Source organism: Phyllobates terribilis, unplaced genomic scaffold (genome assembly GCF_046119375.1).
Source record: "Phyllobates terribilis strain yellow unplaced genomic scaffold, ASM4611937v1 Scaffold_7__3_contigs__length_470593459, whole genome shotgun sequence".
Taxonomy (NCBI): domain Eukaryota; kingdom Metazoa; phylum Chordata; class Amphibia; order Anura; family Dendrobatidae; genus Phyllobates; species Phyllobates terribilis.
This window is the reverse complement of record NW_027362767.1, coordinates 50,056,539-50,083,794: the sequence shown is the minus strand read 5'-3', so window position 1 is coordinate 50,083,794 and position 27,256 is coordinate 50,056,539. Positions and strand designations below refer to the sequence as shown.

Sequence of the window (27,256 nt, the reverse complement as noted above, 5' to 3'; positions counted from 1 at the left end):
TCAGATCTCGATGATCATTCTTGACTTTTTCTGCTAATATACGAATATTTTTTTGTTTTTGCAGGTGCACCTGAATTTCTTTTAAGAGGCTCAGTAGGAAATAAAGGTAACGAGGTGTAAAACCATTGTATTGTTTTAGATGCATTAGAGGAATAACGGGGTGGAAAAAATCATTGGTTATAAAAGTGTACATACCCTTTAAGTAGGATATGTGGTCCCCTAGAGAATCTACCCCACTACATGTCAGCGCCCACCCTTGGGGGACCGCGATTTATTGCAACATAAAGAAATCTGCTCCTTCCTTCAATGAAAAATTATTTCGTTTTTTTGCGACTTTCTTTGCAGAAAGAATCCAAAATGGGAAAGAAAAGCCGAGTGAAAACCCAGAAGTCGGGGAGCGGAGCCGCAGCTGCTGTGTCCCCAAAAGAGATGATGAACCTGATCAGTGACTTACTGCAAAGTAAGTAAGAAATGGGACGAAAAGACTGTGCTCTCCTGAGGGGGAAGAGGCGACTGCCGGGACCTCCATTATACTAATGAAGATGTAATGTATGTACACAGCGACTGCACCAGCAGAATAGTGAGTGCAGCTCTGGAGTATAATACAGGATATAACTCAGGATCAGTAATGTAATGTATGTACACAGTGACTGCACCAGCAGAATAGTGAGTGCAGCTCTGGAGTATAATACAGGATGTAACTCAGGATCAGTAATGTAATGTATGTACACAGTGACTGCTACAGCAGAATAGTGAGTGCAGCTCTGGGGTATAATACAGGATGTAACTCAGGATCAGTAATGTAATGTATGTACACAGTGACTGCACCAGCAGAATAGTGAGTGCAGCTCTGGGGTATAATACAGGATGTAACTCAGGATCAGTAATGTAATGTATGTACACAGTGACTGCACCAGCAGAATAGTGAGTGCAGCTCTGGAGTATAATACAGGATGTAACTCAGGATCAGTAATGTAATGTATGTACACAGTGACTGCACCAGCAGAATAGTGAGTGCAGCTCTGGGGTATAATACAGGATGTAACTCAGGATCAGTAATGTAATGTCTGTACACAGTGACTGCACCAGCAGAATAGTGAGTGCAGCTCTGGAGTATAATACAGGATGTAACTCAGGATCAGTACAAGATCAGTAATGTAATGTATGTACACAGTGACTGCACCAGCTGAATAGTGAGTGCAGCTCTGGAGTATAATACAGGGTGTAACTCCGGATCAGTACAGGATAAGTAATGTATGTACACAGCTACTGCACCAGCAGAATAGTGAGTGCAGCTCTGGAGTATAATACAGGATGTAACTCAGGGTCAGTAAAGGATCAGTAATGTAATGTATGTACACAGTGACTGCACCAGCAGAATAGTGAGTGCAGCTCTGGAGCATAATAGAGGATGTAACTCCGGATCAGTAATGTAATGTATGTACACAGTGACTGCACCAGCAGAATAGTGAGTGCAGCTCTGGAGTATAATACAGGATGTAACTCAGGATCAGTAATGTAATGTATGTACACAGTGACTGCACCAGCAGAATAGTGAGTGCTGCTCTGGAGTATAATACAGGGTGTAACTCAGGATCAGTGCAGGATCAGTAATGTAATGTATGTACACAGTGACTGCACCAGCAGAATAGTGAGTGCAGCTCTGGAGCATAATAGAGGATGTAACTCAGGATCAGTAATGTAATGTATGTACACAGTGACTGCACCAGCAGAATAGTGAGTGCAGCTCTGGAGTATAATACAGGATGTAACTCAGGGTCAGTACAGGATCAGTAATGTAATGTATGTACACAGTGACTGCACCAGCAGAATAGTGAGTGCAGCTCTGGAGTATAATACAGGATGTAACTCAGAATCAGTACAGGATCAGTAATGTAATGTATGTACACAGTGACTGCACCAGCAGAATAGATGGTACTAGAGATGAGTGAATCGATTTGCAGGACCCTGGTCAGTATTCTGTGGCCATTGGACGGGAGCCCTGCGAACCTCTTGCCATCCCTGGTCCTGTTTTGAAATCAAAAGAGGAGCTGCAGATGAGTGCAGGTAGGAGGCGATTCACCGGGTTCCCGTCCCCTGGCCACAGAATGCTGACCTGGCTACCGTCAGGGTCTTGTGAATTCGTTCGCTCATCTCTAGAGTACAGCGGTGGAGTATAATATTGTTAGACCTTTTTAGGTTTCAGTTCTTGATGTTCATCTTGGTCCTTGTATTCCGGCAGAGTGCAGTAATCCCAGCTCTGTACCCGGGCGAGAGTGGGAAGAATACGTGCAGATCCGGGGACTGGTCGAGAGGATTCGCAAGAAGCAGAAAGGTCTGCAGATGCTCTGAACATCCACCTTAAGTTTTCACCTGTCCTGGGGGGTTTTTGGACTCCACGCTTTAATATTTCCATGGCTGTGATATACCAGCATATAATATCGATGTACTTATTCTATGCAGCAGCACATTAGATCCGGAGCTAACACCCCTCGTGGCCTCTTCTAATCACAGCAGGTTTATCTGTCGTCTTTGATGGCAAAAGGGAAGATTATTTTTCTGAGCTGATCCAATGGGCAAAAGAGAATGGCGCCTCGACTGAGGGCTTTGTACTGACCGAATTCCCCAATGAGGGTTTTGGACTGAAAGCGACACAAGACATAAAGGTAAGACGTCCCCCGTGTTCTGGGAAATATGGCAGTAATAGAAGGGGTAGGTGTCGCCTGATCTGTACTTCCCCCTTTATTATGATGGCAATGCATGGTAGTGGATCCTACCTATAATATAAAGTACGAACAGCAATGTCTGACATCAGGAGAGACAAGGATTGTGCATGTTAGATTTCAATATGCCTGGTCTTATCTGTGAGGCTGCAATTATTTTCCTCTTAGCTGGTCGCATTCAGAGATTACTTTCTCTTCTTGAGATCTGGTCTCTCCAGGAATCGAACCCACAATCTCCATCTTTGCAGGCAGTAGCTAAAGCTATGAGCCACAGCTTACACTGACGGTCTTGTAGCTTTAGCTACTGCCTGCAAAGATGGAGGTTGTGGGTTCGATTCCTGGAGAGACCAGATCTCAAGAAGAGAAAGTGATACTTTCAGATATTACTGAAGTGACTCTTTTTTAAAGGGGTTGTCCAGTTTCAGCTTATTAATGACTTATCAACAGTCTATCCTGTGGGTGTCAGATCAGTGGGGGTACGACACCTGGGATCTCCACCGATCATCTGTCTTGTGCTCTGGCAGTGGCCAGATGTGAAAGTTTGTCAGTGTGTAGCGGCCGCTGCTGGGTGCTGCAGATCAGCTGCTATTTTCTATACTGACTGGCGTGGCGCTCTGCAGCTCCATTCAAATTGAGCTTGTAACACCTGATCGTGGGGGTGTCAGGTAGCGGACCCCCACCGATGTGATATTTGATGTCTTATGGATTTGTCATGACCAGACGACCTTAATTTAATTGGACACCATATAATGGGTTGATTTGATTATTGGTGCCTGTGATTACCTATAACACGTGGCCACCTGGGGGATGCCTCTATAATAACATTATTGTTGGAGGACTTGGTGTCTGTATATGAGGTTTTCCATCTAGTAACCTGACGGCAGATCACTGGGATGTGCGGCTGATGGTGGTAGATGGCGGTCTGACATCCGTGATAAGGCCGATGCAGAGCTGGGATATAGCTGCGTCCGTTGCTAGTTTTGCACTGCATGTCGTTCACTGCAGCTGGCTGCAGTCTTCCACACCGCTCATAGTGATTCGTCTCTTGCATTCGTAGAATCGGTGGTGGTCTCGGGTCCCTTTCACTGAATGTCCATAAGGAGGTGGGGGGGGTCTGCACTGATACTGGTTAGATCAGTTGGGGGCTCGCCATACCGATTTCTTCTGGCCGGTGCAGCTCCCAGTGGTCGGACCCTCATCAATCTGTTGTTTAGGCTGGAATAGCCCTTTAATTAGTACTGAATGTTAGCCTATTTGCCATATTTAGGTCCAAGTGCCCACGATGCAAAAATGCTGCCGATTTTTTTTTCCGCCTCTCCCTGGCAGGAAAAAATGCATGCCGATTTTACATGCGTTTTTCCTGCCAGGTAGAAGCGTTTGTCAAGCTTTTATGCATGCATTTCTGCATGCGGGTTATCAAGCGATTTTAGCATCACTTGGAAAGTGCTTGACAACTTGGTCACACTATATAAATCCATGCAACCGGCATGGATTTATATAATGTGACCAAGTTAATAGTATAAAAATGGTAAAAAATAAAAAAATTATACTCACCTTCCGATGGCCCCCGGTCTTCTCTCCGGTGCGTCCGGTGTCTTGTACGGCTCGCGGTGGTATAAAAGGACCTTTCATGACGTCATTTAGTCATGTGACGGGTCACACGACCGCTGATGTTAGTGATCGCGTGACCCGTCACATGACTAAATGACATCATGGAAGGTCCTTTTACAACATCGCGAGCCGCCGGGGAGCCAGGATGTATCATACAGGAGACCGGGGGACATCGGAAGGTGAGTATAATGTATATTTTTTATTTCAATTCTTTTTTTTTTTTTTTACAGGTACTATGGTACCCGGGTCTGGAGGAGAGTCTCCTCTTCTCCAAACCCCGGTACCATCCGCACATTGAACCGTGTGATATCTGCATGTGCACATGTAGTCATGCGGATATTAAGCGATTCAGTGCAAGTCAATGGCGGCAATTGCGCTGCGTGTCCGCAAAAAATAATGGACATGCTGCGTATTTTTCCGCAGTGATAATCCGCAGCGGAAATTTCCGCAGCATGTGCCCAGCACATGCGGATTATCATTGGGGACCATGGGACGCGTATTACCAAACGTTTTTTTTAAGCGTTTTTGCTGCAGAAATTCCGCTGCAAAAACACTTGAAAAACGCATAATGGGCACACAGCCTTACAACAGCCTTTCATCAGCGTCTGGTTTTTGATCAATTTGCTTTGGTCTTTTCTGTCCATATATAGTTATTTTATTATATTTTAATTTTGTTTTTTTTTTTACTCTCTTTAATCGACCAAAAAAAACTCCTAATCCCGTTCTATCCCTCGGCCTTGGCTTGTAATAGTCTCCTCTCCGGCTGGTTCGTCGCCGGCTTTATGGCTTGTCGGGACACGTTGTTGTGTCATCTGACTGTTCTCGGCGTTCCCGCTGTGCCCGCAGATCACTTTTCACATGATTTGTAGGCAGCGCTAAAAAAAAAAAAAAAAACAGATTGTATTCTGTCCCCAGTAAATGGAGTCAGCAGGTACCTGGTGTATATTAATGGCCAGCCCGGATAATGGAGCGCCGCTCCTCCGCTGCATGTGGATTATTATCTGCAAACTCAATCACAGAACACATTTGTCCGTCTGTTAAAAAATATATATAAAATGAATCTCTGATTGCTTGGTCCTCGTGTAAACGCTTCCGTCCATAATCACTTATTTCCCGCAATTGATAACAGTAGAGATCAGGCGAATGCTTTTCCAAATTTATTGTTCAGTTTGTGTTTTTTTTTACTGCTGCAGGATAAAGAATTATCACTTTTTTAACATTTCTTTGTTTACTTTTTTTAAGTATCAAAATTTATAGTTTGGCAGGACCCATCCAGCAATGTGAATGGGCAGTGCTGCAGTGTAAAGCATGGTTGGGAATCTCAGAGACTTAAGACTTGTTTCTCACCCACAGGCTGAAGAGTTATTTCTTTGGGTACCAAGGAAGTTACTGATGACTGTGGAGTCTGCAAAGCACTCAGTCCTGGGTAAGAACATTGTATGTCGCTCTGGACTGGCTGGATAGTGATCACCTAGTCATGGGGCGGCCGGCGAGCGCTGGGAGATCTTGGATTACAGGCTCTCCAGATGCAGCAGAGCTCAGACTGTCATGTGGCACAGCGTCTGTAATCTGTGGTCTCCATAGGGCTGTAGCTTTTGTAGCGTTATAAGCTCTGCTACATCTGCATACCTTACAGATTCCCACTATTAATGCCTGTATTGCATTGTAATTAAAGGGATGGTGTCCATTTAATATTGAACCTTTAAGTTTGCCATAAGCGAGATAGTGGTCTGATGCTTATCTGCAGGATATCGCAGAAATATCTGATAAATGCGACTCCACCCTCAGGGACCCCTCACCAGTGTGGATAACGGGGGTTCCCATGTGTTTTTTTTCCTAAATATATATCAAGCACTTAGCACTTTACAATTATTTCTTGATTGAATGCCAGATCCCTTTTATTTGTACTCACTGACTGCTGTTTGCACTATTGGCACTTTTTCTATTTCTCTATGTTTTCATGGTACTAACATAGCGTACTTTATTGTAATAAGGTGGTTTAGTTAATTGCTATATTATTATGTGGACTGAGCTATGACCGAGCTGTATGTTGCATCTCTCTTGTTTCGATGTTCCCTGTTTTTATTATTAATATTCTATAAAAGTATACATTTTAATTCACACTAGAGTCTGTCATCCTGTGCGTTTGAAATAAACACATTGGATTAAGTATATAGTGATATTTTCACAGTGTCTAGTGTCGTTTGGACTTGATGAATATCTTCCATAACTAGTAGAGATGTCCTAACTGTCCAAAGTGGAAATACTACTGTGATTTGGAGAGAAGTCACTGCTATAAAACTTTTGACACCGCTTATCTTCACTTATCACTTTATAAAGGGGTCAAACGTTATCAGGTATCCATAGGGTGTTTACTGCTGGGAATACCACCGCTGGGACCCCCACCGTCCCTGAGATCGAGACCCGAAGTCCTGAGAATGGGGCTCTGCAGCCTGGTCCTGAGCAGAGCGGAGATGTGCGTGCTCTGCCTCCGCTCCACACATTGTCTATGGGACGGCTGGAAATAGCGGAGCGCTCTGCTCGGCCGGGCCATGATTGGTGCGGAGGCCGAGCGCTCCCTTCTCCGCTCTGTTCAAGGCGAGGCTGCAGAGCCCCTTTCTCGAACGGTTGGCATCCCAGCGATCATCACGATATGCCCCATCATGTACATCAGGGATAGCTTGTTTTGTATTAACCCTTTTAAGTACTGCTCCAATTTTTCATTGCTGTCCCGGTAAATTCTGTTTCTACGTTTGCAATAATCCCTCCTCTGTGTTGTCAGGGTCGCTGTACTCGCAGGACCGCATTCTGCAGGCGATGGGGAACATCACCCTGGCGTTCCACCTGTTGTGCGAGCGAGCGAATCCCAATTCTTTCTGGCTCCCTTACATCAAGACGCTGCCCAACGAGTATGACACCCCCCTGTACTTCCAGGAGGAGGAGGTGCAGCAGCTTCAGTCTACACAGGCCATCCATGATGTCTTCAGCCAGTACAAGAACACGGCCCGGCAATACGCCTACTTCTACAAGGTCATTCAGGTATGGACGCTGATCTGTGAATGAATCCATGTGAACACGTGTAATAATCTTCATCAGGGGTTATAGACTTCTGCATCCACTTCTATTACATATCAGAAAAGTTTCAGTTGTCTCCATGGTTACAGACTACAAACATTCCGGTGTAGTCTGATCCCAGCACTCGTGCTTTACTCACTTGGCTTCTTTTCGCGACAGATCAAAGGAATGACACAGGACTTTAGAATCAGACTACACGCCGGGATTTATTTTGTATTCTTTAACCATGGAGACACAAAACTACAAAAAAAAGGGGAAACAATTCCTGCATGTCGTCCAATTCTGCAGTTGTGTGTCACTCCATCTGTCTCCAGAAGGAGAAAAGGGAGTAACATGCTGGGATCAGACTACACAGGGTGTGTTTGTAGTCTGTAACCATGGATATACATGGATCTGCACAGGAGCTGTGTAAACAAAACGGTAGATTTTTAATTACAATTAGTCACAAAGTTACTTTGCTTGTTTTAGATGGGATGCATCGGAGCAGTGAAAATGATTGTTGAAGTGTATATGTATTTATAAAGGGGTTGTCTAATACTATTTTTTTTTTCTTCAGGAGCACACCGCTCCCCAGCCTCTCAGCTCCCTGCTTGCCAGAGGCGGTGCGCTCCTGAATACTGACCAGTGGCATAGTCGCGCTGCTGGTCTAAACTCTGCTCACTCCCATACTGAAAGCAGAGGTAGCTTTTGACTCTGCAGCATCGGAGGAGCGATTGCCTAGGAGATCGTCCACCCCTGATATACTGCAGAGGTGGCCGGCAATCTAGTTAATGAGCTGTAAACTATAAAATTAAAAATCCCTCTGCTCCGTTTGCAATATTACTAACCCCTTTAAAGGGGGAGAGTTGTTTTCTTTGATGTCTATTGATGACTCAACTTGTAATTCTATGTTTGGGAGCAAAGTGAAACTTTCACTAATTCTGCAAAAAAAAAATTGCATGCAAGTTCATGCGCATTTACTGCATTTATAGCTGCAACATGTGAACATGGTTCTGTTGTGTTTTGTTTTTTTGCTTATGTCCCTTTAAATGCATGCATAATTCAATAGAAGATCCCTTTAACTTTCTGCTGCATAATTACAAAATCCCAGGAAGAAGTTTTTAAAAAAAAAAATTTTCTTGTTTGATATTGTCCAATATCGTATGGCCTTGAGAAGGGACCCTGAAATACGATGACCCCCCAAAACTAGCCCCTGTTTTCGGTGTTTCTCTAGAAATCCTTCCCTCCTATAAATCCCTTTCCCCCCTCGTTGACCCCCTTTGAGGAGGCTAGCGGGGACGGCTCGCAGCTGCTGTACGGGCCTCCAAGGTGAAGTTGACATTGGGTCACACAGGGAGGAGCAGATGGAGGATTCCTCCACATCTCCCCACCAGATAACCTGGCACTAAAGTGTTAATGAATCCCCTGAACGAGACCCGTGGACGGCAGGGTTAGGCCGTTCTGCTTTCCATAAACATTTCAGCCGGCCTCTGCTTTCTCTCACCGGCTTGCCCATAAATGGCTGGATTCTGTGCGGGGAGAGCGAATAACCTGAGCCTGGCCGGCAGACGCCACGGACGACGGGAAGAAAACACACATTTTATGTTTTGCAGCTGCTGTTCCAAACCGGCCTGTGGCCCTAAGTGATGAGAAGAAGCAGGTGTGAAACGCGTCAGACAGGAATAAAATCCGACTCCGTGAGCGCAGCTCTGAGGAAGCGCGTTCACTGCAGATGTTTCTAGAAAGCTGGTGATCAACTAATATGGCTGCTAACATGGCTCCTCCAGACGTCTGGGGCCGAAGTACTATACAGTACGGTAGGAAAGCTGAGTGACCGCGCTGATGGGAGCTGTGGCGGAGGCCATATTGGTTGTCGGCTTTCATGGAAACAGACAGAAAAAGGCACCTTAGTGTTGTTGGGGAAATTACACTCGGTGTAACATCACTCTCTCTGTGCGCCGTCTGATGCCTGAGGGGATGCGCGCTGCACGCTCTGTGCACCGTCTGATGCCTGAGGGGATACGCGCTGCACGCTCTGGGCACCGTCTGATGCCTAACGGGATGCGCGCTGCATGCTCTGGGCGCTATCTGATGCCTGACGGGATGCGCTCTGCACGCTCTGTGCGCCGTCTGATGCCTGACGGGATGCGCTCTGCACGCTCTGTGCGCCGTCTGATGCCTGACGGGATGCGCTCTGCACGCTCTGTGCGCCGTCTGATGCCTGACGGGATGCGCTCTGCACCCTCTGTGCGCCGTCTGATGCCTGACGGGATGCGCGCTGCACCCTCTGTGCGCCGTCTGATGCCTGACGGGATGCGCGCTGCACCCTCTGTGCGCCGTCTGATGCCTGACGGGATGCGCGCTGCACCCTCTGTGCGCCGTCTGATGCCTGACGGGATGCGCGCTGCACCCTCTGTGCGCCGTCTGATGCCTGACGGGATGCGCGCTGCACCCTCTGTGCGCCGTCTGATGCCTGACGGGATGCGCGCTGCACCCTCTGTGCGCCGTCTGATGCCTGACGGGATGCGCGCTGCACCCTCTGTGCGCCGTCTGATGCCTGACGGGATGCGCGCTGCACCCTCTGTGCGCCGTCTGATGCCTGACGGGATGCGCGCTGCACCCTCTGTGCGCCGTCTGATGCCTGACGGGATGCGCGCTGCACCCTCTGTGCGCCGTCTGATGCCTGACGGGATGCGCGCTGCACCCTCTGTGCGCCGTCTGATGCCTGACGGGATGCGCGCTGCACGCTCTGTGCGCCGTCTGATGCCTGACGGGATGCGCGCTGCACGCTCTGTGCGCCGTCTGATGCCTGACGGGATGCGCGCTGCACCCTCTGTGCGCCGTCTGATGCCTGACGGGATGCGCGCTGCACCCTCTGTGCGCCGTCTGATGCCTGACGGGATGCGCGCTGCACCCTCTGTGCGCCGTCTGATGCCTGACGGGATGCGCGCTGCACGCTCTGTGCGCCGTCTGATGCCTGACGGGATGCGCGCTGCACGCTCTGTGCGCCGTCTGATGCCTGACGGGATGCGCGCTGCACGCTCTGTGCGCCGTCTGATGCCTGACGGGATGCGCGCTGCACGCTCTGTGCGCCGTCTGATGCCTGACGGGATGCGCGCTGCACCCTCTGTGCGCCGTCTGATGCCTGACGGGATGCGCGCTGCACGCTCTGTGCGCCGTCTGATGCCTGACGGGATGCGCGCTGCACGCTCTGTGCGCCGTCTGATGCCTGACGGGATGCGCGCTGCACGCTCTGTGCGCCGTCTGATGCCTGACGGGATGCGCGCTGCACCCTCTGTGCGCCATCTGATGCCTGACGGGATGCGCGCTGCACCCTCTGTGCGCCGTCTGATGCCTGACGGGATGCGCGCTGCACCCTCTGTGCGCCGTCTGATGCCTGACAGGCCTTGACATATGGGAGTTGTCTTTCCCTTTAACAATAAGGTGTGTCTCTACATTGTCTGACTGACAGCACTGATTGGTCACTGTGGGGACTACACCCCCATTGCTGAGCGGTATTTACACCCAGTTGTCAGCGCATTTATACCTTTCCAGGAGGAATAACAGAGCAACTGCACAAATTCTTCTCCAGAATTGGAATTTTAGGTGGAATGCAAGTATTGACTATAAAAGTCCATGCTGGGAGAGATGACAAATCCTCCTAAAATCCCTCACATTATGGCCACAACAATGAGAATGAGACCTATCTGCCTCTCTAGTGTGCGCACACGGGCCGTCTATAAAGCCACAGCGGCCATTACTGGGGGAGCAATGCAGAGAGTGCAATTGGGATTGTAATGTAGGTGATAACTCTCTGATCGCTGAGGGTCTGACCTCTGAATACACGCACCGCTGCCCCGATCATTCTGTATGGGACTCCTGGAGATGCCCTCAAAATAAAAGATTTACTGCTGACTCTAAATATGTGTTTCCTTATAAAGTCTGGAGCTTTTTATTTTTATTTTTTTCATTTTAAGAACTATTCCTCTGTTATTCCTCCTAGAAATATATAAATACTCTGTCGACTAGAAGTAACTCCTCCTCGTTGAAGGGCTGTGTGTCCTTTATTTAAAGAGGATCCCTTTGATTCCCTGAACTTTCCATTTTAGTAAACTCCTGTATCTCTCTAAAATAACAATTCTGAAGAATCTCTTTTCTTATAAAAGGTTCCTCTGTTATTCTTCCTGGAACAAATAAAGTTCGGGCTATACTGCAATTTTGGCAGCGACCCAGTTGGGCGGCCAGAAATTGCCGTGTGCTGCTGCTACATGGCAGCGTAATGCAGGTGAACAGGCTGGCGCTGTGACCCGCAGGTACTGTGCCCGCGGCAAGCAAGGCGCAAAAAGTCCAGCTGGTCCAACTTTTGGCGAATCAGTTGTACCTTGTGAGTCGCTGCGCGAGTCCATTTGCCTGCTTTTCACTGCTATTTTGCAATCTCTGGGGCTACATGGCAAAACTGTTGCGTGGTCAATTGTAGATTTGCAGGAAGAATAACAGGAACTGTTTTTATATCTTTAAAAAAAAAAAAAAACATTCGGAGGCATCTTTTCATATAAGAATTTACTAAAATGGGGTATTAAAGGGGTCCTCCGGTACCACTATTAAAGAGAATGAATAGCGCGGTGGTGCATGTGCTCGGCAGAACGAGGGGTCTCGGAAGTTGGACCCCAGTAATTGCCCTTTAAAAGTCGTTAGGCCTCTTTTTTTTTTTTCTATAAACTTTCCAGCTTCATCCTGTCCTGAGTGAAACTTCTTACATGGCTCCCAAGACGGGGAACAAGATTTAGCATAATGATGAGAATGTACGGCGGCGGTGCGGTGTGTTCCCGCGCTCGGTGCTCCATCATCCCATCGCCCCTTACACCTTCCAAATATTAGTCATGTCTCCGAGCATCAGCCGCCTCCACGTGTGCGCGACCGGGGAATCACATAATCGCCGTTCCCTGGGCCTCCTCCATTCATCATCCCTGATACTCCGGCGGCTGCTGCGGCGCCTCCCGATAAGCAGCCGCGTCCTGCTCGTCTTATCGAGGTGTAATGCAGGCGGACGCTTCACGTCCCCAGGAAGACGCTTGATATTCGCACTGCTCCTCTCCCCCCAACCTTGTGTTCTGCCGCTTGTAAGGGGAGATTGCGACTGCGGCACTTACATGTGTAAAAGTTTCAAAGACTCGATGAGAGACGCGGGGATTAATGCCTCCTGTCAGGGCACCACGGCTTAACTTCCCATTCTTCGTATGGAAGCGGGGGGCCGGCGGCTTCAAGGGGAACTCCACAGTGGAGACTCCTGGCCGTGGCTGTGTCTGGTATTGCAGCAATAACGTAAATCGGGCTGTGCTGCAATACCCGACTAATCCACTGGACAGGGGTGGCGCTGTTTTTTTGAAGATTTTTACATTTTTTAAAAATATATTTTTAAGGAATTGTATTACGAGCGATTTTCCTAAAATATTTGCACTTGAGACAGCCAGTCCTGGTCATCGTGACTGGCGTTCCTAGAGCAAACAATCGTATTAATATCTTTTAATTTTGGCATCTGATAGTCCAGAAAATCTGATAATCTGAAAGTAGCCTGGTAAAATGTATCGTTTGCAGCAGCCGGAGGATCCCATAGGTAATATATAAACGCCTCCATTTATCCTTGTGATTACGAGGCGGTGGGGGGAGCCGGACCCCACATGTGGCCGACTATCGCTGTTTTCTAAATGACTTTCCGGTGTCGTACAGGGGGCTCTCATTTAATAAAAAATGGATTTATCATCTCGTAAACCTCTCCTGCCGTTCCCTCCCCCGCTCCTGAGATGCTACTGAAACGCGATGGCAGAAAGGAATTAAAGTCCCATTAACCCTCAAGATACAGGAAGGCAGCAACTATAGAGTTAACGGCAGCACGGAGCAGCTGTAATGAAGAGGGTGCAAACCCCAAATACTGAGTATTGCCGGCATCGTCCTTCGTGAGGGCCTTTATAGGCTGCAGGGGAATGCCGCATCCGGCCACCAGGTGGCAGTAGAATGACACCAATGAGCGCTCACAGTAAATCCCCATTGAATCCTCCAGCACTCTTTTTTTTCTTTTTTTTTTCTACTCCACAATAGTTTCCAGGTATAAACAACGTCCGTCTCTTGTCTTTTTATCATTTATACAGTAAAATGTCATCTGTTTACTGTGCTGGGGATTAATATTTAGGATTGATATATGGAGGCTACTAATTACCCAAAACTAAAGACACTCTTTGTAGAAGCTCAGAATATGGCCGAGTTCTCGCCTCCGTACTATAGGATCCGAGCTTTGGCCGCAGTAATCCCAGCCCGGCCGCAGGTCTCCTATATGACTGTATCGCAGGCCAGATAGGGGGAGCCTGAGCTCTTCAAGCAGAAGTTCACACATTGCGTATTTGCTGCGGCTCTTGTTTCAGCGAGCTCTGGGACCGGCCCATTCAGTGCGCTGCTGCAGATTTACATCTGGATTTGCTGCAGATAGCAGTCTGCTGATGCTTTCCTGATCCCCGGAGGTTTCTCCGGATTAAAGGAATTTTCCAGTGTGTGAGCTATCACTGTACATTGGATTCACCTGGTTGCATCTTATAAATTACCGCCCGGAGGAATATTGTATATTAATGTGCCATCCGCTCACCCTGTGACCAGTTGGTGATCTCCGGGACGGACTCCGAGTCGTCGCCATGTGTCTGTGTAATGAAGGAAAATATTTGCTGTGTACTGAAGCCGTGTGCAGACGACTGGTCGCTCCCCCGGTGTCCGGCGCTTCCAGGCACCCCCCCGGTGTCCATCACTGCAGGGTCGCTCCCCCGGTGTCCATCACTGCAGGGTCGCTCCCCCGGTGTCCGTCACTGCCGGGTCGCTCCCCCGGTGTCCATCACTGCCGGGTCGCTCCCCCGGTGTCCATCACTGCAGGGTCGCTCCCCCGGTGTCCATCACTGCAGGGGGCTCCCCCGGTGTCCGTCACTGCCGGGTCGCTCCCCCGGTGTCCGTCACTGCCGGGTCGCTCCCCCGGTGTCCGTCACTGCCGGGTCGCTCCCCCGGTGTCCGTCACTGCCGGGTCGCTCCCCCGGTGTCCGTCACTGCCGGGTCGCTCCCCCGGTGTCCGTCACTGCCGGGTCGCTCCCCCGGTGTCCGTCACTGCCGGGTCGCTCCCCCGGTGTCCGTCACTGCCGGGTCGCTCCCCCGGTGTCCGTCACTGCCGGGTCGCTCCCCCGGTGTCCGTCACTGCCGGGTCGCTCCCCCGGTGTCCGTCACTGCCGGGTCGCTCCCCCGGTGTCCGTCACTGCCGGGTCGCTCCCCCGGTGTCCGTCACTGCCGGGTCGCTCCCCCGGTGTCCGTCACTGCCGGGTCGCTCCCCCGGTGTCCAGAAACTTCCCTTTCCTAGATGGTTCTTTAAAAAGGGGTTCATGCTGGTGGGACCCCCGTCATCGCTAAGTAGTGCCATTGCTATTGTCCGGCCAGTGTGCCCCAGTGTGAGAGCGCATTGCCCTGCGGAGTCCTAATAGGGGATTTATCAACATTAACCCCTTAATGGGAACTTCTGCTTGATTTCACCCCCAAACTGTTTACATGTGCACATAGATCTTGCAAAGACAAGTCCATCCATCCCGGCAGCTTGTCAGTTCATTCCTCTGTCTCCGCACGGAGAAACCTTACCCCTTGGATACCGGCCAGATGCCTCTCAATCAGCCAAACCAGATCTCACACTTTGCACTGATGAGGGGCAGTACCCCGAAACACAGTTTCTGCAAATAGAGATTTTGATTTTGGCTTTTATCCTAAGTCATGTGGCAAGGCTCGTTACGGAGTCAATATTGACTTTTAGGATTGCTACTTCCTGTAGGTGGCGCTAGAGTTCTAGTTCTTTTCCTCTCTGATGAGACAATTTGCTCTGTTGCCGAGAAGTCGCTGTGTGAAGTCGCACAGGAGAAGGAGGAGGCTGCGCCCGGTGAGGAATAGAGGCCGAGAAATGAAAGCTTGGGAAGTGCTTTGTAACACCCAAAGCACTTAAGCCTCATTTGCATATTTATTTAAAAGGTGATTTCTCGCTAACTGGGGGACTAACTGAAGGAACGGACGGCATTTCTACTCTATTTTTGCTTTATGGCAGATTAAACAGTTTCTTATATTTCGATTGTACTTGCCGCAATAACCTTTTTTTTACTTCTTTTATTCATAAAGGAGGGGATTTGAACTTTTGTTACTTTTTTTTTTTTTCCTCCGAAATATTTTTAAAAACTTTTCATTTTTTCCCCCCACTTTAGTCCTGGCTCCCCTAAGGGATCTTCAGCACTGATTATATTCGATCACTTGTGCATATAGTGAGATTGACGTCCTGTGAAGCCCGGCGTTGTGCCTGGCTTCACTGGAGTACCAAGATGGCAGTGACGGCTACAGCAACCCATCGCCGTGCCGCAGCCGTGTTTGCAGGGGATGGGAGCTGGTGTCAGCAATGTTCCCAGTACCAGCAGGATCCCATTGATCACGTCTCTTCACATCACCCTGTATCAGAAGAGTTAAACGACAGGTTCAGCTCTGCTACACATGGGTCTGATGTGCAGACATTTGGTGCCGTGCCTCTGCCCATCCCCCTCCGCACACATATGGCCGGCGTGTGTTGGCTGCAGTTTGTCACCTGTGAGAGCGGATAGATCTGTGTGACTCTACACGCACAGGATGACCGGGAGCTGCTCCGCCAGGACTTCCCCTACGTGCCCTGGTAATGGCGGGCACGTGAATGCCGTATGTGATCTGTGACCAGCTCTGTGCACAGTCTATGACTTTCACCTGCTAAAGGCCTCCATACAGATATGACTCAAGTCCTCCAAACCCACTGATATCAGCAGACAGTCTAATGTGTATGGGGGTCTCCCGACTGTCCCCCATCAGTGATATCTGGGGATAGTCCAGCGACTTGATCCTTTTATCAAAAGTCAATCCTTATTGTTCAGCGGGCACTGCCTGAGGAGTCTAGCATCAACCTTCCGGTAGAGAGTACAGGGACCCTCCGCTCTGTGCATGCGGTTAGCCGACTGCTATGTAATGTGTATGAGGGTCTTCTAGAGGCCGGCACCTTCTCCTCGGGCCTCTAATCTGATCCTAAGGAAATTGTCATTTATGTCTGTCTTTCGTATACTGTTGCCATGTTTGTCCTCTTTTCTGCTGCTGCTTCATTGATGGTTCTCACCACAATATAAATGTACAGGCTTATGGCAGCTGCCTGACCTTACATGTGCTACCTGGCTGATGGTTCTCACCACAACATAAATGTACAGGCTTATGGCAGCCGCCTGACCTTACATGTGCTGCCTGGCTGATGGTTCTCACCACAACATAAATGTACAGGCTTATGGCAGCCGCCTGACCTTACATGTGCTACCTGGCTGATGGTTCTCACCACAACATAAATGTACAGGCTTATGGCAGCCGCCTGACCTTACATGTGCTACCTGGCTGAGGTTCTCACCACAACATAAATGTACAGGCTTATGGCAGCCGCCTGACCTTACATGTGCTACCTGGCTGAGGTTCTCACCACAACATAAATGTACAGGCTTATGGCAGCCGCCTGACCTTACATGTGCTGCCTAGTTGTATGACTTGCACACAATTTAATAGCTTGCACCGCTCCTCCAGTTTTTATTTTCTGACACCAAGGAGGTGGTTTTCAACCAGGTGACTCGCTTTCTATTTCATGCCCAAATGGTAGTTGTAGTTTCACGAGGACTTAATGTGACACTAATGGGTTACATTTTCAGAGTGGCGGGAATGAAAGGGTTATAGGAGAGTGGCAAGGTGTGGGTGGGAGAAGGCTCCACGGAGATCTCCCACCCAATTGGCAGTCTTGCAGTGTATAATTTTCCTCAAATTGCTCAGTGAGCTCCGGCTTTTGTTTTATAATTGATTTATAGTTTGAGCCACTTTTGCCTCATCCCCTACTGTCCTGCACGCGGTGCCAGCGAGTACATTACAGTGAGGGATGATAAATTACCGCGCACTCCAGATGCTAATGCATCAGGAGGAAAACCGGGGACGACACAGGGGCTTCATTAACAGTGGTGGGAGGCCTCCCCGTACACGCACATCTCCTCTCCGCCAGGCAGAAGTGTTTGATTACATTCTGCAGCATAACAAGAGCGCGCGGCCTCCACCAAAGGCCGGAGCGCGGCTTATAGGGCCACCGCGCGGAGAACCGCCAACAGGGGACACTAAGGACCTTACTATCCACCTCTGGGAGGACGACTATCGTGGGAATCCTCCTCGGGTTCATAGTAATATATTATGGGGGGGGGGTCCCTAATCAGGTTCTTGAAGGGGGGACGGCAGTCATTTTTGGGATTTAACCCATAAATGCCTGGCTATAGTCAATGACCGATCTGTCCGAATAGTTGTGTAAGGGAAAACGAGGCGGAAGTTGATCTCTACCCGCAGCGCGGCTCCACGTGTGTGCGGGCAATATGGGCAGTATATTTCTTTTATATTTCTTTTTATTTTATACTTTTTTAATTCTGCTGACAGCTTAATATCACGGCCTTTTTTTTGTGTTTTTTGTGCTATGAGCTGTAATTTTTTTTTTTTATCTTTACCATTTTGGGGTCTGATATATATATATTTTTTTTCTATCCCATTTGGCGTAACATATCATAGCATTTATGATACGGTTAAGTAGATTGGTTACCAGACATGTTAGTTTGTATATGTTGCTTCCCAGGGAAGGGGTATGATATCAACTTTATTATTATGTTTATTTTATTTCATTATTACTATTTTTATTATCATTATATTCATATATTCTAATGAAATTATTTTATAATTAAATTATATATTAAATAATTATAATATATGAATATAATGATAATAAAAATAGTAATAATGAAATAAAATAATCATTATATTCATATATTATAATTATTTAATATATAATTTAATGTCCTTTTTTATATATTTTATTTATTATAATAATTCTATAAATTAAATAGTTATAAATCAATACATATATGTATAGATTTATTAATTTGTACAATTAATATTGAATTTATAGAAATAATAATAAAAAAATATAATTAATTTATAGAATTAATCATTATAAATATTATTTTTTTTTTCCCTTCATTATTGATCACTTGTGAAATACACAGCAATACTGTAATTATTGGGCCATCAATAGCCCCCCACCTCCAAGCTGCCATTACAATGCTGTTAACACCCTGCAGTCATGTTGTGGGGATCCAATGGGGCGGTCAGAACAGGACATCATCTGCTGTTTCTTTCCTCTTTAATTGCCGCTGTTACTATTGACCGCAGCAGTCAGTCTTGGGTGCCATCAGCAGCACACAGTCGGCACCACACTGTATGGAGTGGGCTCAGGTGCTGAGCCTGCCGTATATATTCAGTGTACAGATCCCCCTACACGTATGGTGGATGTCATAGATTTGAATCTTGGGCAGAGTGGGCTCCTAAGACACTGCGGACCCTGGTGCTTCACGCCAACCTGTAGTCAGTGATCACATGACTAATCAAATGATTTCCAGGATTTCAGGTAAAAAGGCTGTCGGAGGTATACGTTGGAAAGATTGTGTCCTAAGACAAAAAAAAAAAATAAAATGCTCCAAAGCCAAAAATGAAATGGGTTTATTGTGTCTGGTCAACCAATCAGGCAACAGCTTTCTTCTGCCAAAGAGTCTCTGACAAATGAGATCTACCACCCCATTGGTTTGTACGGGCTACCATTTAGCCTGGTTTTGGCTTTAGAACAATTTTTTTTATTTTGGGTGTCTGCTATGGTGTGAAATTAAAAAAAAATGTAATAATTTTTTTATGAGGAAGGAAGAAGAAAAAGAAAAAAAAATCGTGTGAAACATTTGTTTAGAGAGCGTAAGCTGAAATGCCTAATTAATTCTTGTTTCCTGGCTGACATGTATAAATGATGGCCGCTTCCCTGTCCATAGCGTCCACCTCATATTGTTAAATCTGCGTTGCCTGCGAGTTCTGTCTCAGAATCCGGAGACGCAGATTAATGGGAGCTGCTGGGCACAACAAATTAAGTTGACATTGATATATGAGAACATAATAGCACGATGATCCCTGCGTAACGTTTCTGGGCACCTCCTGTTTCATTTGGCTCTTGTTAGGAAGCTAAATTATGAAATTTTGCTTAGCAATTTCTGACGTTTTTCTCTTTTTAATATTTTTTTATTTTTTTCTTTCTTCTGGAATCGCAGACTCATCCCAATGCCAGCAAGCTGCCCCTAAAGGATGCCTTCACGTTCGACGACTACAGGTTGGTTATTTTATAACCTTTTTTTATTGTATTTTTTTATTTTTGTGTTTCTTATATTTACAGCAAGACATATATTATATTATATTGTATTATATTATATTATATCTCTCGATCTCTGCCCATTTTTAGATTTATTTAGTGGGGAGACTGCTACGTAATTGAAGTAATTTAAAAAAAAAAAAAAGAGGCAAGTCCTTCAGCTAGGGGTTCGTTCTTCGTGCTTTGGAGAAATGTGATGTTATTTTATTTTTATTTTTTTTAGCTGTAGTTTATTACATTTTTCATACGCAAATTGCCTCTTCAGAGAAAAAGAGGACTTGTACTCTATAGCGCCACCGATTGGCCTTAGACCTCAGTCCAGAGCCTCTCTCCCAGCCAAATCAGATCTCATACTTTGCACTGACGAGGGCCAACAGCCCGAAACACCGTGTCTGCAAATTGAGATTCTGATTTGACTTTTATCCTAGGTCATATTGCACGACTCGTTAAAGGGTTGATTGTGACTTGTAGGATTGCTGCTTCCAATAGGTGGCGCTATAGAGTTCAAGTCCTCTTTTTCTCTGAAGAGGCAATTTGCATATTAAATATCCCAGAGGAGCATTGCATGGCGAATAAGCCTCCTTACCTTGACGTGCCCGAGCTGGTCTGGCACTCTCCGTAAGGAGAAACGTCAACCCTTACATTTTTCATATAGACAAAAGGTAAATCAGGTCTAGAAAAATCAAACACGAATACAGGTGTAGATCACATGCACCCACCTAAGGGCTGATAGTGAGATCAGATTTTGATAAAAGTTTAATATAGTGATCATCTGCTAGTAAAGTGCTTATGATTTAAAAAAAATACAAGTGTGTGTGTGTGTATATATATATATGCACAGTACAGACCAAAAGTTTGGACACACCTTCTCATTTAAAGATTTTTCTGTATTTTCAGGACTATGAAAATTGTACATTCACACTGAAGGCATCAAAACTATGAATTAACACATGTGGAATTATATACTTAACAAAAAAGTGTGAAACAACTGAAAATATGTCTTATATTCTAGGTTCTTCAAAGTAGCCACCTCTTGCTTTGATGACTGCTTTGCACACTCTTAGCATTCTCTTGATGAGCTTCAAGAGGTAGTCACCGGAAATGGTCTTCCAACAATCTTGAAGGAGTTCCCAGAGATGCTTAGCACTTGTTGGCCCTTTTGCCTTCACTCTGCGGTCCAGCTCACCCCAAACCATCTCGATTGGGTTCAGGTGACTGTGGAGGCCAGGTCATCTGGCGTAGCACCCCATCACTCTCCTTCTTGGTCAAATAGCCCTTACACAGCCTGGAGGTGTGTTTGGGGTCATTGTCCTGTTGAAAAATAAATGATGGTCCAACTAAACGCAAACCGGATGGAATAGCATGCCGCTGCAAGATGCTGTGGTAGCCATGCTGGTTCAGTATGCCTTCAATTTTGAATAAATCCCCAACAGTGTCACCAGCAAAGCTCCCCCACACCATCACACCTCCTCCTCCATGCTTCACGGTGGGAACCAGGCATGTAGAGTCCATCCGTTCACCTTTTCTGCATCGCACAAAGACACGGTGGTTGGAACCAAAGATCTCAAATTTGGACTCATCAGACCAAAGCACAGATTTCCACTGGTCTAATGTCCATTCCTTGTGTTCTTTAGCCCAAACAAGTCTCTTCTGCTTGTTGCCAGTCCTTAGCAGTGGTTTCCTAGCAGCTATTTTACCATGAAGGCCTGCTGCACAAAGTCTCCTCTTAACAGTTGTTGTAGAGAGGTGTCTGCTGCTAGAACTATGTGTGGCATTGACCTGGTCTCTAATCTGATCTGCTGTTAACCTGCGATTTCTGAGGCTGGTGACTCAGATAAACTTATCCTCAGAAGCAGAGGTGACTCTTGGTCTTCCTTTCCTGGGGCGGTCCTCATGTGAGCCAGTTTCTTTGTAGCGCTTGATGGTTTTTGCAACTGCACTTTCGGACACTTTCAAAGTTTTCCCAATTTTTCGGACTGACTGACCTTCATTTCTTAAAGTAATGATGGCCACTCGTTTTTCTTTACTTAGCTGCTTTTTTCTTGCCATAATACAAATTCTAACAGTCTATTCAGTAGGACAGGACTATCAGCTGTGTATCCACCTGACTTCTGCACAACACAACTGATGGTCCCAACCCCATTTATAAGGCAAGAAATCCCACTTATTAAACCTGACAGGGCACACCTGTGAAGTGAAAACCATTTCCGGTGACTACCTCTTGAAGCTCATCAAGAGAATGCCAAGAGTGTGCAAAGCAGTCATCAAAGTAAAAGGTGGCTACTGTGAATAACCTAGAATATAAGACATATTTTCAGTTGTCTCACACTTTTTTGTTAAGTATATAATTCCACATGTGTCAATTCATAGTTTTGATGCCTTCAGTGTGAATGTACAATTTTCATAGTCCTGAAAATACAGAAAAATCTTTAAATGAGAAGGTGTGTCCAAACTTTTGGTCTGTACTGTGTGTGTGTGTGTGTGTGTGTGTGTGTGTGTGTGTATGTATATGTATATATATATATAATATATATATATATATATATATATATATATATATATATATATATATATATATATATATATATATATATATATATATATATATATATATATATATATATATATATATATATATATATATATATATATATATATATATAATATGATATGATTCTATAGATATCTATATCACACACTATGAGAGAGCGGGAGAGTTTCTTGCTGCTGTTGGGCGTGAGTCGGCACTAGTGTTATAGGCTGGGTGGTGGACTTCGTACAGCCACCGCAGAGTACGGTGAATTTGGTGGCGTTATTAGCAGTTGTGGTTCTCTGTCATTTTAGGTGACTTTTCAGAGTAAGCTGTGTGTACACGAGGCACACCATATACGCCATTATATGACTTTGATACTGCAGTTTTCCCATCTTCAGGCTCTGTCTGTAATTTTCAGTTGTCTCTGAGCTAGTGGGTAGAGACCAGCTGCTCTGATGTCTCTGATACACAGACATAAGTGATTTTTGCTCTCCTGTCTCTTTGTAACATATATTCAGGTGCAGTATAACTGTGAATCCAGCTTTGGGGTGTAATTCAACATATACTAGAAAGTGGCAGCATGGAGCACGTTATATTACAGTACTGAGCAGTATGGTGAGAGAAAATGCTTAGTAAGACTAGCTGCATTTAGGACTGATATCCAATATGTAGAGTGAGTCAGAAAACCGGCACCTGTGCTTTATTGACCGGGTGCATTAACTTCTATGTAAAGTATGAAAGTCCATGTAAAATATCAAAAAAGATAGGCACTCACCGGTACTTATAAAAATTGCTTCTTTATTGTTGCATTAAAATCACAACAATGAAACCTGCTTGACCCGTTGAAGCGCTCATAGGCGCGAAACGGCTGTCGTTAGCATTTAGGACTATACACAGCATTACTGAGCATTGCAGCTGTGAATTCAGTCCTATGGTGGGATAAAACCCTTACTAGAAAGCTGCAGCATTTAGGGCAATACACAGTATTACTGAGCATTGCACCTGTGAATTCAGCACTATGGTAGCATAAAACCCTTACTAGAAAGCAGTATCATTTAGGACAAAACACAGCATTATTGAGTGGTGTAGCTGTGAATCCAGCACTAGGGTGAAATAAAAGCCTTTTCTATAATGCACAGCACTACTGAGCACTGTAGCTGTGAAACTAGCACAAGGTGGAGAAAAAAATCCCTTACTAGAAAGCAGCAGCTCAAAACTTCTTTTGACTTTCTAACTCTGCTCCCCTCTCTATAAACGTCCATAGTTGGCTGTTAACTGATCTCTCAGTGAGCTGGCGGTCCTTATTGCTTTGACCAAGACGTTTTTTTTTTTTAAGTGAATGATGAGTTCAGGTGGCGAGGGGGGAGAAGTAGCTCATGAGTTATTTATTTGCTGGTATTATTGATTAATGCAAAGTTTAATGAAATGACAGCAACCATTTAAGGAATCTCTGTATCAAGGGATATTATTTTTCCAATTTAATTACATCACACCTCCTTTTAAAAAATAATAAAAAAAAAAAATTATACAAAAAAATGAAAAAGGAAAAAAAACAATTACCAGACACATTATTATTGATTAGAAGCCAATTATTTGTGAGGTAAGCGACAGAACAGTTGACCGTGCAGTATTTCTCATGTCGTATGTTTTATTGAAATCAATGATCCGCTGGCCCCCGGACGCCGCTCCCATCAATCACTGATGTATTTTATTTATGGACTGTACTCTCAGGGATAACTACAAAGTAGCACATCGCCCCCGGTGTCTTATCAGCTGCCTATAGCGATTTGTAAATTCTGCATTTCATTGCAGAACTCTCTGCCGTCCGTCCCCATCATAAAATACGCATGACTTCATGCGCGCTCCTCTGGGGGTCTTTTTCTTGGCTGCAGGTGGGCTGTATCATCCGTCATGACGAGACAGAATCAGATTCCCACCGAGGATGGATCTCGGGTTACCCTGGCGCTGATTCCGTTGTGGGACATGTGTAATCACACCAATGGCCTGGTAAGTGACGGGACACCATAGTACCTGGTTAGCTCAGTCATAACCCAGCTTTCCCAAGTTCCTGCATAATTTGACTAGGCAGCGGGGTGTCAACCAACAAAGCCCCATTACGGCTCCCATAGATGTTCCCCTGGGAGTTGTAATTTGGGGGATCTTTGTTGGTTGCCGCCCAGATTACTCTAGGGGGAAAAAAGGGTTTCTCGACATAAAACTAACCATCCTGAGAACATGACCCCTTCACTTTTTTTTTTTTTTGGGTTGCATATCCCCAATAAAGTGAATGGGGCCGACCTGCAGATCTTTTGTGTGGCCCCCTTCATCCTTAGGATTCGTAGGTGTCCCATGAGGGTCCTACCCATGGGACCGCCACAAATCTTAAGGATAAAGGGGGCCACAGTAGGGATTTAAGCTTCCATGCTTTTCTTGTGGGCAAAACCATGCTTGATCCGCTGCTAAGGAAGAGGCTAAATATTAAAGGGACTAAACATTGAAGAAAACAATAGGTACCCTTTAATTGAAGCGTGGGGGGGGGGGATTCTTTTCTGGAACCGTATCTCTTGTTCTGTAGGACCCAAACAGTCTTGCATTACACAGACACCCTATCAATCTGTATGTACAGCGTGTAATACTTCATTTCACCTGCGGAGGCACTGCAGGGAAACGGAATACTTACTGCTAGGTTTGTCCAATGGTAACAGCTGAGCATGAGACCCTCTATCAGGTAGGAAATGTACAGGTTGGAGAACTCCTTTAAAACTCAGCCTCAGCCTCCCTTCTGCCCCCTTTATTTGGTAAATGTGACTGTATATTCTACCCCGGGTTCCTTGTCCGAAGTAGTAAATGTGTCTTCAGCCGCACTTGGGGACCGGATTTTTTATTTTTTTTCCTCCCTCCATAAGGCAGGTGTCAAGCGAGAATCCAGTTCTGCTTTTTCTAAATCCGCCACGTTTGTGATCCCCAGTAGGTTTCATAAAATATTCAGCTCCAAACCTGTCACGTCAGGTGGAACAGAGTCGCACGTTGAATGATTTTCATTAATGTTTTATGCCGTCTAAAGAGACCATCTTGCTTCAGGTAAAATGGTATCTAATGAGATGAAATCTTTATTCATTACTTCTCCTCTTGCTTTAGATAACTACCGGTTATAATTTAGAGGATGACCGGTGCGAGTGCGTGGCGTTGCAGGAATTTAAGGAGGGCGAGCAGGTAAGAGCTGACTCTCGACAGCACTCGCACATAGGGAGCCGCATGGCGGGATTGTAGCTGAAGGGCGGTTCAGGATGTCCGCAGAGAGCGTCTGTCATTACTCCATTACTTATAGGCATTATGGTGTAACCACCCCTATATTATATCCTCCTATGAATATGAGTCTTAAAGGGGTAGTCTCAAGTTTGGCTGCTCTTCAGGACTCCCGTAAGAATGAATGGATGATCGGCCTCTGCTCCCTTCTCTTCAGAGCTCCGGTTCTCGATGGCAGCAATTGGGAAGTTATAACTTCCAAACTTGAGAATACTTTGATATTGATGACTTTCAATAAGAATTCGGTGGGTCCCCATTGATAAACTCCGGCAATGACCGGAACTAAAGAGTGTACAGAGCGGAACAGCGCAGCTTTTGGTGGATGTCCCCTTTAAGGCTTTATTTGCTGGGCAGTGCGGGCTCCGCTGTCTGTCTGGGCCGGCTGACACGAGACGCCATCTATGGAGCGAGCGGTCACATAAAGCGCACGATAACTTTTATGGGGTGGGAGGCAGATAATTTCTTATTTTGCTATCACAGTCGGATAAACAGAGCAGCGTGATCCCTCCATTAAACCCACAGAGGTCTCTGCTTACCCTTTTTTGTACCGTCTGTCTCTTAATCTTGAGTCGTCTCTCATTCTTTCTGTCCAAACGCCCAGATTTACATTTTTTACGGCACTCGGTCCAACGCCGAGTTTGTCATCCACAACGGATTCTTCTTTGAGAACAACGCTCACGACCGAGTGAAGATAAAGCTGGGCGTCAGCAAGAGTGACCGGCTGTATGCCATGAAGGCCGAAGTCCTGGCACGAGCTGGCATACCTACGTAAGTACAGCGGGTTCGGCCTTGAGGGTAGAGGCGGGTTTGTCATTTGCCACATCACATCCAACCTACAGGGTGCGCGGTATCCGCTCCAACCACAACTTTCAGACGCAGCAGAGCTGACTTTGTCACTTGGCACAGTTTGTTGCTCATTTGCGTGATACTGGGCTGCCCGATCGCTGTTCATACGGGTGGTCCCCTGACATGGTTGATTGTGAGTGGTCCTACAACATAGACACACATAGCCATATCCAGTTTGGTTCTGCTGCATCCGTAGCTGTAGAAACTTATTTTGAACCTATATTGTGCTGGTGAAGACTATATAAACTGCTCGTGGTGACATGAGGATGAGATTTCATCCCCAGATAAGTCATGTCGCTTTTATTAAATTGCTTTTTAAGGGTTTTTCTGGAAAACGTAATAATTCAGCAAGTAGGACTGTGAAAGGTGTGAATGATGTCAGTGTCTCAGTAGTGCAGCCTCAGGCTCGGGGGCCTTCAGCTTGTATTGATTATAGAAATAAGAGATGAAGAAATGGATTTCACATTATTACTCCTGTGAGGGTAAGGAACAATTACAGTATACTTGTCAGAAGTGTTTTACTACTGATATCAGTCATGCGGCAGGCTGGCTCCTAGTGTAGGAAGACAAATGACCAGTGTTAGGAAAAAGGACTCACAGGACCATTGTCCATAGTCTTTGACCACCGGACCAGAGCTCTTAGATCCTCCTCCTACCTTAAAGCATCCCCCACGCCTCTCCTGATTAGCTGCTCCAGCGCGCTGTCGTGTGCACCTTGATCTTGTTTTGGGGATGCAGGTAGGAGGATCACAGGGCTCAGATTCTGGGACCATGGACTGGGATCCTGCAAATCGTTTAGTTAAACATTGCACTAGATACCACTTTTTTGCCAGCACTGAGAGATCCAGCCTTTGGAGCCCTATG

General features: G+C 46.2%; 1 protein-coding gene across 2 annotated transcripts in view; it reads left to right on the top strand.

The window, feature by feature from the left end:
* SETD3 (SET domain containing 3, actin N3(tau)-histidine methyltransferase) overlaps positions 1-27,256 on the top strand; it is a 34,229-nt gene that overhangs the window by 2,885 nt on the left and 4,088 nt on the right. The window contains exons 2-11 of one of the 2 annotated variants that reach the window (XM_073638530.1): positions 65-114; positions 346-460; positions 2,243-2,335; positions 2,515-2,666; positions 5,688-5,760; positions 7,117-7,373; positions 19,610-19,668; positions 24,133-24,247; positions 25,379-25,453; positions 26,148-26,314. In XM_073638530.1, the coding sequence (XP_073494631.1) occupies positions 358-460; positions 2,243-2,335; positions 2,515-2,666; positions 5,688-5,760; positions 7,117-7,373; positions 19,610-19,668; positions 24,133-24,247; positions 25,379-25,453; positions 26,148-26,314 (1,094 nt within the window). In that variant the 5' untranslated portion in view covers positions 65-114; positions 346-357. The remainder of the gene's footprint in view (positions 1-64; positions 115-345; positions 461-2,242; positions 2,336-2,514; positions 2,667-5,687; positions 5,761-7,116; positions 7,374-19,609; positions 19,669-24,132; positions 24,248-25,378; positions 25,454-26,147; positions 26,315-27,256) is intronic. The other variant, XM_073638528.1, reaches the window with a different exon arrangement.